General features: G+C 44.1%; 1 protein-coding gene across 1 annotated transcript in view; it reads right to left on the reverse strand.

Annotated features, from left to right (window-relative positions):
• Window positions 1–1,364: 1,364 nt before the first annotated feature.
• The window catches only part of LOC306837855 (zinc finger SWIM domain-containing protein 6-like), a 42,995-nt gene continuing 28,852 nt past the window's right edge, over window positions 1,365–15,507 (reverse strand). Inside the window, exons 5-14 of the mRNA XM_079365694.1 lie at window positions 13,980–14,159; window positions 13,496–13,666; window positions 13,203–13,349; window positions 12,640–12,786; window positions 11,250–11,510; window positions 10,124–10,259; window positions 4,246–4,403; window positions 3,972–4,135; window positions 3,060–3,141; window positions 1,365–2,588 (exon numbers count right to left, since the gene is read on the reverse strand). Coding sequence (XP_079221820.1) covers window positions 1,723–2,588; window positions 3,060–3,141; window positions 3,972–4,135; window positions 4,246–4,403; window positions 10,124–10,259; window positions 11,250–11,510; window positions 12,640–12,786; window positions 13,203–13,349; window positions 13,496–13,666; window positions 13,980–14,159 — 2,312 coding nt within the window. The 3' untranslated portion in view covers window positions 1,365–1,722. The remainder of the gene's footprint in view (window positions 2,589–3,059; window positions 3,142–3,971; window positions 4,136–4,245; window positions 4,404–10,123; window positions 10,260–11,249; window positions 11,511–12,639; window positions 12,787–13,202; window positions 13,350–13,495; window positions 13,667–13,979; window positions 14,160–15,507) is intronic.

Here is a 15,507-nt window from a genome sequence, read left to right on the forward strand (position 1 = left end):
GCTCCACTTCAGGATTATTAGCCAGAGAAATGCATCCATGTTTCAAGTTAAAACAACTTTTTTTGACATTCTGACTTCTACTTTAAGTTTGACAACAGTAAATATAAGCATTTAGCATCTTACATGGTAAAACACATAACCTAATAACTATGAAGTGCTTAGTGTTACATATGTTCGACCTATAACTTTGGCTAGTCATTTATGTAGCGAGCTAGCAAGTGGTTGAATGCAAGCATGAGCTGCTGTCCATGAGCTGCTGATAAAATGTAAACTCAGTAATCTAAGGTGAGACAAAAGCTAATATAAGCATTCAGCCACCTACAAGATAATATAAGGATTAAGTTGATGAGAGCTCCTAATATTTTTAGTAGTGTGACACGCAACAACAAGAAGCTTAAATTAGCCTTAAAATATGCTAGGTACCTTTTTAGCTAGCAAGTGGACAAGTGATTAGGTTAGACAGGTTGTACAAATGCTAATGTTGCATTTAGTTACTTTTAAGATGTTTTTTTGTTAGCTATTAAATTACTAAAAGCTATACGCTTGGTTGTTTTTCCTGGCTTTAATTTCTTGGCAACATACTGTTAGCTTTAGGTTATTATTATTAATCTAGCAAGTTTTTAAAAGCCAGCATTACCTGTTGTCCAAACGTAGAAATGTTTGAATTGATAATTAGCTAAGGCTGGACGAGCATTTAATCACTTATTAAATGATGAAACAGCTATTAAGTTTTGTAGTATTACACAATGGCTCAATTTCTTTGGAAGCTTAACCTTCTGTAGTAATGAGTTGTCCAGCATGTTGTTTTACCTTGAAATATCATTCAATTTCTTTCTAATTGCTTATTTGATCATCAAACTAGAAGTAGGTGCTTCTCACTATGTCATTCTCAACTATGACTTACAACCTAGAGAAAAAGGAGTGCAACATATCGACAGCATGTGAAGACAGTGTGACATCAGAGGAAAATGGCTGATGTGCAAATATGGTTGAATTCCTGCGACCGAGAGAAAACCAATAGCTCCTCAAGTGCTGTTGCTGCTGTAACTGCTATGTCTAAAGAAATGCTGATGGCTGCTTTCTGTCAGTGCTTAACCAAGCTGAGCCGAGCTGAGCCAAGCTAAGCTGTGCAGTGCTGCCCAGCGCCCAAACAGCAAGGGCCTGGACAGACTGAGGTGCTCCGTGTGGTTTAAAGCCTTAGTTTTTCTTTGAGGATGCAGTAATTTTGTTTTTTCTACTTCTTGCTTTTGTTTGTTTTTTCATGAGCGCTAATGTAGAAGGGTTTCGGCCACTTGACAACTTTTAAATCATTGTACACTGAAAAAGGGAAAAAAGATGCTAAAAAATAATTAAAGGAACCAAAATTTTAAAAGCCATTTCACTTTTCATTTTCCTCTCGCACACATGTAGAGAAATACACACAACATTCACAACATGACAAATTTCCTCTCTTCTGAAAAATAAAAACACTTCTGTACACATAGTAGTAATAATATTATTAATAATAATAATAGTAATAATGTTTATAACAATAACAACAGCAAGAACAATAATACCGCGTGTGGCTCTGTTGATTTTTTTGTCATCTTTTCCTTTCTCTTTTGCTTCATTCTACAAGTCACATCCCTCTTTTTACTTGTCTATTTTGTTTGTCCAAAAGAAGTTCAAAAGGCAGACTCAAGTTAATAGAAAAGTACTAGAGTGGGGAGGAGAGCCTCACCCTCAGCCGAACCTCTCCCTCACCAGCATCATTAGTTTCTTTTTGCCCTTGTAGATTTGTTTCAGGTTGTCTATGAACTGTGTGAACTGAATGTGTCCGTCGTGAGCCATCATGAAAGTCTCCCGGGCTTTACCTAGGAACTCAATGAACTCGCTGTAGTGGCGCGGGCTGATGTGTGTGAGCCGCGAGTGTGTTGTGTTGATGTAGGCCCCGATGGTTGCGTCCAGCAGCTGCCTGAGCGGCGCCTTGTCCAGGGACATCAGCTTCCCAGAGTTCCTGCGACTGTGTAGTGCTGACACCATGCCCGGTGTGGTCAGCGTGCACCGCCGCAAAATGTCTGAAAGCACGGTGGCACACTTCACGCTTTTTACCACAAGAGGGATCACTGCGGCCAGCTCGTTTTTCCCTAGCGAGTGGCTAAGTGCACAGGCCCACAGCACATCGTTGATGGCCGGGTGTGTGTCCTGGTTGTAACTAAGGTTCAGGTGAGCCATTGCTAACGTTGCTAGCTTGTATGCCCTCATCGGGTAACCGCGGTGTTCCATGTAGCGGGCTATGGTGAAGAGCTGCGTGTAGCTCATCCCCGTTGCTGCTGCGTCCAGTACAATCTGGTAGGCTGTCTCGAAGGCAATGTGGTCCTTTTCACAGAGTGTGAGGGCAGAGAGGGCGCAGTTCTGGGGGTCCTTCATGGCACACTGCAGGGCGAGGGTTCGGGCGGAGGAGGCCAGGTTCTCCTGCTGGTGGCAATCCAGGTGGAGGCGGACGATAGTGCTGTTGGACATGACGGTGGTGGCCACGATACTGGTGGCCTCTGTTGGGGTGAAGAGTGTGAACCAGCTCTGCATAATGCTGTCAAGTGCATACACACCTGGAAGACACAGATTGAACCGAGTGAAGAGAAAGTTTGAATTAAATTCATTTGCAAAGATAATAATTATATGTTTCAGTTGGAACATGACTTGTTTTTGCACCTGCACCCATGCTTATTGGGGAACCTGGGAACCGTTAATGCAGCTAAATAAACTGCAAAAAGTTATTTGGAAATAGTATTATGCACTATCAGGAAGTGTATAGCACCCACTTGGAAATTACATCCCTTTTCTCCTCCTAACTACATCACCTTTTTGAATATCTGGCAATCCAAATTGACTTGTACGGACATCAATCTATGTCAGATTTTATGTAAAGCTGTTCTGTTTACACTGCACGTCTTTACTTTCTTTTAAATCCTCATTCCGTTAGTACAGTTTGAATTTGGGTGCGACATTTAGAGACGCGTTTGTCAAAGGATCAGTGAATTTATATCGAGAAAAATGGTGACAAAGCCAGGCTCACTTACCAACTTCAGTGGCACATGTGACTAACCAGCGCACCATCTCTCTCCTCCTCCAGTTTAATGTGGACAGAGTTATTCTCATCACCTGAGGAAGACAAAGAGAAGGATGAAGCAGAGGGAATGACAGGTGAGTTATCAACTAGGGCTATCAGCATTAACTAGTTAATCACGATTAATTTAGGTCTATATTAATAAAGAAATGATAGTGTGCTATTTTGTGTCTGTAAGTGCAACGTGAATAAGCCTCCCCAGTGTCTCCCTGTTGTCACAGTGATGGAAAAGAATGACACTACTGCATCTTTGACTGTCTTAATTGACAAGAAAATATATCCACATTATGACAAAAATTTCACTTTTTGTTTTTCGAACCATTCCTTAGAGCTGTTATTCAGTTTTTTTTTATCCTCAGGGGTTTCTTTTTCGTGGTTAAGTTCATGTCTTAACGTTGGATCAACCATAAAACAGGTTTGAATTCAAATACAAAGTATTAACACAAATATAAAGTATTTTTTATCTTAAAACAGAGTAAATGTTTGGTACTTCATGGCAGCCAGGCCTGGTATAGAAACCCGTTAAAATATACAAACTGACCCTAAAACTTTATGAAAGAATGGTCAAATACATTTAAGAGTATGGACTGTAAGAAACGGATAAGGCCTCAGTGGGGAGGCAGAGTTTTGAAAGTGGTCACCATAAAGGAAATGCTGTCATACTTTAATTTTTGGTCATTTTAGTAACAGACATACAGGCGGAGCTGTGGTGGGCATTATGCCTCCAACTCAGGTGCCTGCAGCCAGCCTCAAGTGGACAGTCGAGGAACTACAACTTCTGCTATTTTTTGCACTTCTATATAGACTAGCCGCTTTAGTGGCATTCTTTTTTTTCTTTTTTTAACAATGTGGTATGTGTGCTTACCTGCAGCCCCAGCTCCAGAGAGACTTTGAGAAGTGTGATGTCAGGCAGACTGTCCATCAGAGTGGCGATCTTGAATGCATCTTGTGCCAGTTTAAAGATATGAGACGAGGAGTGGATGTTTTTCTGGATGGATTCCAGGACCGTCTCCAGCTTCCGACTGTCACCTGGTTGTGATTTAGACACAGAAAGTGTTTCAGACTTCTTTGCTTGATAGTATATACCTCTGAACAACAGGTGTGTGATTATATCTGAGTGTTTGGGCACATATCCACACCTTTGGCTGCAGTGAGCATGGTGGAGGCAAGCTCACACTGCTGAGACTCTATGTGACTCAGGGTGAACCAGCGCGGGTAGCGGTTGGGCACCACAGAAACTATGTGGTGGGGTCGAGACAGGTCACCGGACGAGGCCGTCGATTCCAACACCGGCAACCTGACACAGGCACAGGACACAGAAAATGTAACTTGGATTTTGACTTAGTGAATGCATCTTTATGTAAACATTTAGAATAATGATCTAATGGAAACACGGCACATGGAACAGAGTAATGGAGTACAGGCAGAGACAGGCCGAGAGACACCAAGGATCCAGGAATCATCAACATCACAGTGAAATGACTTCATACAGACAGACAGAAGAAGTTGTCATTATGATGGTCTCAAAAGGACTTCAAAATGAAAATGACTTTTGTGATCACAGGGGGATTACAGTTCGCCTATCCCTGCAATTTACTTCCAACCTTGCATTTAATCACCTAGAAACCGAGGTATAATTAGTATTTTCTTCACTCTAATTGGTCATAATGAAGTCGGAGTCCCGCAACACCTGCTAGTGGATGAAGGGGCTTCACCAGTTTTCTCTCTCTCATTATTACAACACCGACAGGGCCGAGTCTTCTCCAGCACCACCTCCCCTACCACTGTGGCCGGCTCATCTCCTATTCTGCTTCACTTCTCTCCCACCTCACTTTCAAAGGTCTTCTTTCCTTCAGAAGGCAGCACAACCTGGCCTTCTCTCAGCCAATCACAAAGCTAATTGAGTCCACGGGGAAATTAAAGAATTCACCTTCCAGCCCTGTAAGGCTGGACACACATCAAACAAATACCGACACACATGAATGAAAAGAGTCAGACACACACATACACACACGCTCAGATAGATACCCACCCACCCACACCCACACACACACACACACTCACACACAGACACACACACCTGCCCTTTTGAAAACACATCAAAGCATCCCAGTAAAAGCAATGTGATGCTAAATGCCAGTTTCAATTTCAGAGCAAAGTGCATGTGATACTGTTGCCACCTGAGTGCAGGCATGCACGAAAACAACCTCCTCGCTTTTACCAGAGAGGGCACAAGCCAGACGAGTCTCCCGGAGAGAGAAGGTGTCAAAAACCCCAGTCGTGATGCGTGCGGGTGTGAACATGGACACTTGGTGTAAAATGAAGAAGTTTGGAAGCCCTAGCAACAGCCGGGTTCACTCCACACGCCTCTAAAGAGCTGCTAAAAGCCTCCACCACACTGGGGCCTTCTGGAAGATTCCTGGGGTGTAGCAAAGCAAAAAAAAAAAAAAAAGAAGGCCCTGGGTAAAGATGGAGGCCTCATCAACATTCCTGTCTTTGTTTGGTTTTCACCAGAGGCCTCGATTGGACGGGAGCTTGAGAGGCCAGGCCCAGCTGAAAAATAACCTCCTCAAAATGTTTAGAGGAAAATCCATACTGGGCTATTGTTCCATGGAAAAGCAAAAAAAAAAAAAAAGCTCTGAGCTCTGAAGCATTTAAGTACAGTACATTCCCCATGAAGGGTGCAATCTCATTGAGCGAACGTGAAAAACTGTTGCAGAATGGTAAAAACTGGTTATAAACACGATCGTCTTCTCTCTGTGAAAGCACTCGACTCAATGTCGAGTGTGCTTAAAATACCCAAATTAAACTCATATTTCTTTACAGCAGTGCCATGACTGCATATGTGTTAAAGATAACCGAGTGGGCTTGAAGAGGCAATCAATCCCCGTGTGTGAGCCTGTGAGAAGAGGAGGGGGCTGCTCTGGTGTCAAAACTGAACCTGTGGTGCTGTATCAGCCTGTCACCTCCGAGAGGGACACAGCCAAACTCATCCAGCCAGAGATATTCTCAACCGAGGAGGAGGAGGGCATCTGCTAGGAGCCATAGTTGTAGTTTTAGCAGATGTGGGGATTCATCATGGAGGAGGAAATATTATCCACATACTGAGAGAGAAAAAAGTAAAAAAAAAAAAACTAAAAAAGGACAACAGTGACGAGACGTTGATGTAAAGCAGCACAGCCAGTATTTACCTAAATCCTGAGGCCCTTAGAGGTGTCAGCCTCACGAGGATGACTGACCTCTCTCCCTCGTTCTGCTTTTCCCCCCGTCTCACTGTAAACACCTTTCACTTTCATAATATATCAAGCACACATCTATTAACTCAGCGTCACATGACTTCCACTTCTATACACAAATGAAAGAAGGAAAACTGCATCATGCCAGAGAGGATGTGAAACCTAACCCCCAAGTTTCAGCTCACGTCTGGTAAGTGCTTGAAATCACAAGCTAAAAATCCCAATACATCCTTCCACTATAAGTCATCACGGTCAGAAAATATCCAGTTCTCAGCTTAAGAAACCCTCCAAGCTTAAACGTGTTACTATCACAGAGGTGCATGTAACACATGCATTCAGATATGCGCAACACTTGCACAATTCAAGTTTCAACATCTTAGTGCCTACTGTATGGTGCAGAGGAGTTACATCTATAAATAATATGAGCGGAATATTAAACTTCATGTGTTGTAGCTGTTTCTCTGTTTGTCCCTCCAACACAGCTTTCAGCAGACGGCTGTTCAACACGAGTCGGGTTCTACTCCAGGTTTTTCTAGTCTAGTAATTTATTATGTTTTAGGACGGGGGCCATTTAGATACTTTAGATTTTAAAATGGATGTTTTCTCTTTTAAATCTGGAAAGCAAGATTTACATTTTTAATGCTACGGGCGTCAAGCTCTGGAATATATTCATCTCATTTCTTGGCTTAATTCTTCCAACACATGGGAGGTTTAGAGGTTATCCGACTGTGCAGGGCTACACAGCTTGACCTTATTTAAAGATGTTTAAGTTTGTGAGCTCCCTGCGAGTGTCATTGCAATATCATTGTCTTCGTTTATCCTCAGACTGGGTTATGATATACAGTGGCGTATGTTTAAAGATTATGGATTATGCGGAGGATCAAAGGTTGTGGATTACAGAGCGGATCTAGCTTCATTAGCATTGGAGGACTTGCATCTCATATGGAAATCTCATATGATAACAGGCGGCTGGGATTTGTCTCTTTGGCTTCCACCGAGTTGCGATAAAGGCCGTCTCTGGAGAGGCAGAGAGCCTCTTCTTCTTCTTCTTCTTTTCAGTCAAATTCTGGGCATCGCGTGAACTAGTCTGCAGCTCTTCTTCTTTTTGTTTTTGGCCGCTCACACCAAGCCATCGAGAGGCATATGCTGCTCTCGCACGCTTTAATTAACCTCGTGCACACACAGAACATAAAGGACACACTAACTCACGCTTACATACACAAACTCATATGGAGGGGATTTAGCAGGCAGTGATGTTTTTAGAGCGACTGTGAAGGAGAAGACAGATCGACAAAGCCAGCGAGAAGCGGATAAAGTGTGTGTGTGTGTGTAAACGAGCAAAAAAAGACTCTCCCTCTCTCTGCTTGTATCAATGATAGTGTTATAATAGGTCCATTAAAATAGCCCCGGTTCTTTTACCTCCTCCTCTATATTTAACTGTCCGCTGTCCCGTGGGACCAGGGAGGTATATGCTATCATATTACACTACGCTACATTACACACATTCATTATGTGCTGAGTAGACACCCCTGGTTCCCAGGAGCACCCATAAGTGGCCGTATTATTCTAAATCGCCTGTTTCACACCACAGGAGCGAGGATAGAGGAGGCGAGGGGAGGAAACAGGGTAAAGGAAGTAGTAAAGGGAGGACGGGGAGTGGCCGACTCAGGGGGAAAAAAAGAGGTTTGGGAGGGAGTTCAGAAGGTGACAGTCAGCAGTTGAATGTGAGACCTGGAACCGCACAAACTCCACAAACAGGAGGCCAGCCATGGTTTTTTTTTTGGTTTTGTGAGGAAGTTATTTTCATTTTTGACACCTCCCGACTGCTTAACTAAAGGAAAGTGTCAATGATGCGTCTGTTGTCCTTTTGTTCTCTTTTTTCCCCCACTGGGACACGCGATGGTGCGAGCCACAGACAAAAAAAACTCACTTTTTCATTCATCCACTTATCATCCTGCAGATTCACAGCCAGTCAGAGAGGAACCGCTTTGTAGAAACACAACAAACATCTTCCACACACTGCCCTCTCCCTGTTGGCCCTGAGTGTGCGTGTGTGTGAGTGTGTGTGTGTGCGCGTGTGTGTGTCTGTGCTCCTCATTACAGCCACACTAATTACACTCTCATTAATGTAATTAATATTCACTGATCCAGCTCCCACTAGTCACAACATCAAAACACAGCAGCGAAGACTGATTAACACACATACACATGTCCACATTGTCCACAGATGAATACACACAGGAGCTTAATGCAGAGAGATCACATGGAAAACACAGTCAGGCCTCCAACTAAAGACGGACACATAAAGAGACAAACACAGAGGGCTCAACATCTTTTAAACTGTTGTGTGTATCTCTAACATATGTTAATAATAAGTGTGACTCAGCTGCAGTGATTTACTTTAAAGCTTAAAGAGAGCATTTACAAGTCCACACAGAACAGCAGCAAACTTCCAGCCATGATCATTTAAAAAGGAAAAAAAACAACACTTTTTTTTTTTTATATAGTCAGACAATAACTGGAATAACTTTTAAATTTGTTTCCTCCAGCTTCTGGAATCCAGTCAACAAATAAGGGAGCAATCTCTAAACTCTGTAAAGGCCTGATGAATACAGAAAGTACACACAACAGAAAGTGTTGAAGAAAAATGCCAGAAAGAGGGTGATTCTTTTCATCAAGTGAAAGCGGGAGAGTTCAGTGGAAATTGCCCCCAAGTCTCATGTGTGGAGAACATTTTGCAGGAAGAGATGCTACAAGTTGGAGACAGTGTGGATTTCAGGAAGCAAGTCTCTGGCATATTCTCACTGAGTGTCCAGTGATAAAACCCTGCTGGGTAAAGTTTCATGAAGCAGACCTGACCTGCCTTCATAGTTTACCATGTTATTCTACACATTTGTTTGGTATGTTGATTTCTGCGTGTAAAAAGAACATCACTGCTGTGAGAGCTGGTCACTTCCTGACCTGAAATGACCCCCACAAATACAGCAACAGGAATGTAAAAAAAGGTTGAAGCGAGGATTGCATTGGGTGAAAAAAAGGCCAATTTGCTCTTCAAGACAGAAGTCAAATACGTAACAAATCAATGGCTGTCCTGATTCCAAACAAGGTTCAATGTGAAGAAAGGCAGTCTAAACTGAAAGGCGCTCTGAAGCTGTAAAAAAAAAAAAATCTTTCGTCGGGACATTATTGATGATAATGTCCATCCACGTTAAAAAAGGATTTTATACAGCATCAGAGCGCCTCAGACTTTCAGTTTAGACTGCCTTTCTTCACAATGAACTTTGTTTGTAATCAGGAGGACAGTCATTCGTTTATTAGCTAAATACAGAAATGGGTTGATATACTAAATGCTATTTATGTTGTGTCTCCACAAAAATATTTTTCTTCAACTTTCGACCAAGTGGGTAAAATATATGAAGTCCCGAAGGGCAAATTTTGTGGAGGTTCCTCTTCCTGAATCTCTCCTCCCTGATATGTTTTTAATGACTCCTATAAACACAATTTATCTCCCCTCAAATTTTACTTGCTTCAATACTCTGTTTTATAAACTGCTGTCCAAAAAAAAAAAGAAGCAAAACAGGCATATTGTCCTGTTCTTTTAGTTTTCCGTCGTCATGCTTTAACAAGGCTCCATTAGCCCAAACTCGGAAGGATTATCATAATCCAAAGACTCAGATTTCTTTCCATGAATGCAAATCAATAAAATCTGATTTACAAGGTTTTGACAAAATAACAGCACCACACACACACACACGCAAACATCAGATAATATGATGCATACCTCATGGCTCTCAGTGCAATTTTGTACGCCAGTTCAGCGTCGTGAGGTAGGAGAGAGGTAAAGAGATAGCGGGCGAAGGTGTGCATGGGGACACTCTCTCTGTGGACGATCTCACCGAGGCCAGAGTACGGACCAGCTGCAGAGAAACCGAGAAAACAACACAAACATAAGACAAGAGGAGCTGGTTTAAGTGATGGAAAAAAAGGCGGAGAAATGAATAAAACTGTCTCATCAGGTTAATAAATGTTAAAGGGTGGATTTCATATTTATAGTGTATGAGATATAAATAGACAAAAATGAGAAAAAGGAGCTGTTTATGTTTGTTGAATGTGTGAGTTGTGACTACACACTCTGGAGTGACTTCTCTTGTTCATCCCTCCCACCCAGGACGAGGAGAAGCCACGCTGCATAAAACAAACTGTGACGTCAAAAAACCATATGGCCATGTGTGCAGACTTGGCCTCACTCTTACTCTCACTCCCCTCCCTACCCCCATCCCTTCCTGTGCTTCCTTTAGTCTCTGGTGGGTTATTTTAAACCCCAACAGGCTCCTAAGCCACAGACCACATCACACAGTGGCTCGGCTGCAGCCTCCAGGGGCCTGCAGAGGCCTCGCAGCCCGGCGCTCTATTAGCAACGGAGCCAGAGGTGGGTGGTCGTGTAACGTGTTGGGGGCAGACGCAGGGCTGAGGGTTTGGGTGGGGACTCGGCCACCTCCTCCTCCTCCTCCTCCTCCCCCTCCTTCTCCTCCCTCTTTCCTTCCCATAACCAAACCTCATTCTGCTCCAGCCCAGGTCCTGTAAATGTACACACTGCTGTGTGTGCGTGGATGTGTGTGCTGACACAATACCCCTGGTGTAACTGTGTAAAGAGCTCATTTTGGTCTGGCCCAGGGCAGCGCAGCCTCTATTTGCACCACAAAATGAAAGGATAATAAATAGTGAGGCAGAGTCCAATGTGTTTTTTCCTGTTTTAGCAAGAATGTGTAGGGGTTTGGTGCGTGGGAGGCAGGGAGGGAGGGAGAGACAAAAAAAAAAAGGAGGAGGTGTGTCTACATGTGTGGAAAACTGCTGTGAGAAAGGCTGAAGAAAAGGAACAATGATAAAATATTTGTTTGCTCTCTTACCCTCTAGCAGATAGACGGCCTGTTTACGGAAGATTTTGACCAGGGAGTCGTCCAGTTCCACTTCCTGCAGCTTAGCCAAAAGCTGCTCTTCATTGCGACACACCTTCTCTTGAGCGTAAAGCCCATCGGGCATCACCCGCTGCTGGCCCAAGCCGACCAGAGCCGTCTCCACCGCCAGCGCCACGTACGATTCACCGTCTCCTAACAATCGTTGCACGGGCATCCGTTGGAGTTCTGCTCTGCTGACAACACTGGAGCAATCTGTGGAGAGGACAAAGACAGCAGAAAAGATAAAGCAGAGTTAGGTTGCTGGAACAATGGCATAAAGTGGTTGTAAAGTGTTTGTGTTATTCTCTGAGGTTTTGGACACTAGATGAGTCTGTCTCCTATAGAAAACCGATGTGTCAGTCACACAGGAGAGATCTGAACCAAACGACCATCCAAAATAAAGATCAACGCCTCAGGAGCATTCCTCTCTACACTCCTCTACCTCAGAGGAGAGGGCTATTTCTGTGAGCAGAGGAGGCAATGAGGGACGGAGCAATCGCTGAGCGTAGGAGAGGAGAGTGGAAAAAAGTGAGAGAGGACTGAGACTGAGGGTGATTTAGCACAGGGGTTTTGATCATTTGCATTTTAATGTAAGAAGCAAATGATCAAGACTTCAAAACCAACCTTGTTATGCACCCCAAAAAAGACTTTAAATTCAGTAGTAAACAAGGCAGGCCTGTGAGAGTGAGTCATGTGTTTTGTCATTACACTGCAAAAACTAAACACGGGATAAAGAAACACAAAATAAAGTTCGGAAAATATTTGTATTTGTGTTACCTCTTTTACATAACGTGGTAATACGACACATGAATGGCTTTATATAATTAAGAGGCAGGTGGACTGACAGCTACTTTGCTGACTTATATTGAGTTATTTTAGTCAGGCACAGCCAGAACACTCTGGGAGTTCTCAATAATGAAGGCTGTCCACGTTGTGTACCCATGCTTGTGCTCGTGCATGAAGCACACCTCTTCCAAGCGTGCCAGGGTCAAGGAAGTGCACCATGCTGGAGCACGGATTGGAGCGCTCACACTCGTCAGATTAAGTGGACTGGACGGTACAGCTTGCACAGTGACTGAGGTCTTAAGGTATCATTTTATCTGTGGTAGTCGTATGCATACATTCAGTATGTTATTGTACAGCCACATTCCTCATATATATGACATAGTCCAGGCATGCGGTGCTAAGAATGCATGGACAAAAACACACAGAGGAATCTTTCTGTATTGGTCACAATCACAATCTATTGTTTTAAAAGTTGCTGCATCAGCAGAGCAGTGTGTGTGTGTGTGTGTGTGTGTGTGTGTGTTTCAGGATGTCAGCTTCTGGACATCAGCAGTACCTGAGAGGTCTAAGCAGGTGTTGCCACCCTCCTCTCCCCCCCGTCCCGACTCTGTCAGGGTGCTGAACAGGGTGCCGATGGGATCCAGGGGGTGTCCCACCCAGCCCTCCATGTTGGTTATGGAGGTATGGCCTTTATGGAGCAACTCTGAGACAAGACAATCAAGATTTAAATAAGAAGAACAGAGATTTAGTAAATCAGACATTCAGTGAAATGTCCCTATTTGTCATTATACTTAGATAGTAAAAAGATAAATAAATAAAGAAGGCATGCAGTGACAGTGACAATTTAGAAGAGAAGAGATTTTTTTTTTCATGGCCTAAATGTTTGTCTTTGCTGGTTGTTATTTAATGACTCCAGCTTCCAGAACTAAATGAGAGCAGCTGGGTGATTGTTGCAGGATTTTCTCCTCTTTTCTTAACTCAACACTTTTATTTTCCTTTGTTCTTATACACTTTTGAATATGTGTGTTACTGCGTGGGTGCGTTTACAGTCAGTGATTTGATCAAGATTGGTTAGTCCACTTTTTTTGTATTCAGTTTTTTTTTTTAAAGTGGCTTCACCTTTCTTGTGTCGGCGGAAGTGCTCGAGTTGCCTTTGCTGTTGCCGCCGTAACGTGTTTACTACAGCGATGGCCAATCGGAGGGCTTCTCTTGGGTAACCGTGGGAACGTAGGGCATCCACTCTCGCACAGGCTGTTGGGACGTGTTCTGAGGGTGGAATGGAAAAAAGTTTTGGCCTCTGTTGGCTGCTGTAGATTCTGCATCCAACCATACATGTATAAATAACTTATCTGACACATGCGCTTACTCCTACACACACACACACACACACACACACACACACACTCGCTCACCGTGCCACAGGGGCCAGCCGCGTGAGTCAAAGAGGGAGCCCTCCTGGTTGTCATGGTAACAGTAGTTGGCATAGAGGTCACTGGCGATAATGTGCTGGAGGTGTCGGTCCTGCCAGTGCAGGTCACAGGCCTCGATGGCCCGAGTGAACACAGTCCGATGGGGGCGCATTTCTGTAGCAGGAGGAGGAGGAGGAGGAGGAGGAGGAGAAGATTACAGCTCCAATAAAGTTTTGTGGGGTTTCATCCTGCTTTCTTTTAGCAGAAAGAAAAGAGAATACAACAACAACTCAAGGACACAAGATAAATGATGGGTTATATGAAGTAGACAGGTTCAACAAGAAACACGTCACCAGTCAGAAATAGAAAATAAAAAAAAACGTTTCCTGTTTCCGAGCAGCCTCTCTCACCTTCAAAGCCGTCCGATATGCTAGCATTTAGTAAATATGATATTGACACACATGCAAATAACTTGTCAAACCCTGACCTTGGTTGCCATGGGCACCCTGAGGCAGTGAGTGGGTGAGGTTGGGCAGCTCGTTGCCGTGGTTACCATCCTCCCAGGGGCAGACGTCCACGCTGTTCCATCTGCGCAGCTGGCGCAGCCACGAGGACTTCTGCTCAGGTTTGCAGTGAGGGTTCAGTACGATGCACATCCAGAGGGCCCCTGGAAACACACACAAACGCACGCATAAACACACACGCACGCACACACTAATGACAGCTTCCCAATGTGACAATGACGTAACCATGACTCACACAACAGGTGGGTGTGTCCTCTGAGGTTTAAATACAGTGATTGTGCGAGACTGAAAGCTGGGGGCGGTTTTTAAAGATGCACAGCATTCGTAACATTCTTTCTTTTAGTGCACATTTTGTATGCCTCCGCCATCTTGCACTGAAATACAAAACTCTGAGAAAACGGAGAACTTAACTAGTCCCGAGGCAACACTGGGCTGCACACACATCATTTTGGAGTAAATTGGAACAAACAGAATATGAAAAGTGTCTACGTCTCCTGGGATGGAAGAACATTCAGGGATTTTACTCTCAAGACTGCAGGAGATATGTAGAGTCGGCAGAGTGTGCGTGTGTGTGTGTGTGTGTGCGTGCGTGCGTGTGTGTGTGTGTGTGTGTGTGCGTGTACGATTGTGTTGATCCTGTGCATGTGTGTTAAGGCAGAGAGAGAGTTTGGTAGGAAGGACGAAGACAAGGACAGAGACTGAACAGGAAGAGAGGAAAACGAACACAAAAGGTGCCGAACAGAGGGGGAGCAGAAGAAAGGCAAAGAGAAAATGAAATGGGAGCGCAGATGATTTGGACGAGGAGACATGGGCGAGGACAAGTGAATGAGGCACGGCTTTGTGTCTGGAGGAGAGGAGTAGCTGAGGCTCAAAGAGGAGAAAGACAAAAGACGGGGGGGGAGAGAGAGAGAGAGAGAGAGAGAGAGAGAGAGAGAGAGCGAGGCGCCGAGAGGCAGCATTCACCACACATCAGGGCGAGAGATAAGGAGTTGGGAAGGAGGGTTTTGAAGTGTGGACTTCAAAGAGGCCGTACACACACTTCCAAAAATACGTGAACGTTAAAACAGATGAGATCACTGCGCTGTCCTCACAAAGTGCAGAGCAAGACCAAAGAGAGAAAACGAGACATCATCATCAACAGCTACAGCGGGGAAGGCAGCTACATCAACAGAGACATTAGAGGGGAACAACAAAGACGGGAGACGACACGACTGCTGTCCTGGTGACGGGCTTGTTGGGTTGGGGTTTTTTTTCTTGTGGTTTGTGAGGATGTGTTTCGCTGTAGGTACAGTACATCTGTCAGAGGAACTACACACTGCTTCAAACCACATGCCTGCACGGCTAGCAGCACTCTGTCACATCGACTAAATATATAATGTGGAGTGTTTGAACGCATCACGGAGGTCATAATATTTGGGGTTTTGATGAAGCGCGATGTGCTGTGTTTAATGGCTTCTTATTCACAAAGACACTCGCGCTGAGCTGACAAAC

Source organism: Symphodus melops (genome assembly GCF_947650265.1).
Source record: "Symphodus melops genome assembly, chromosome: 1".
NCBI lineage: Eukaryota > Metazoa > Chordata > Actinopteri > Labriformes > Labridae > Symphodus > Symphodus melops.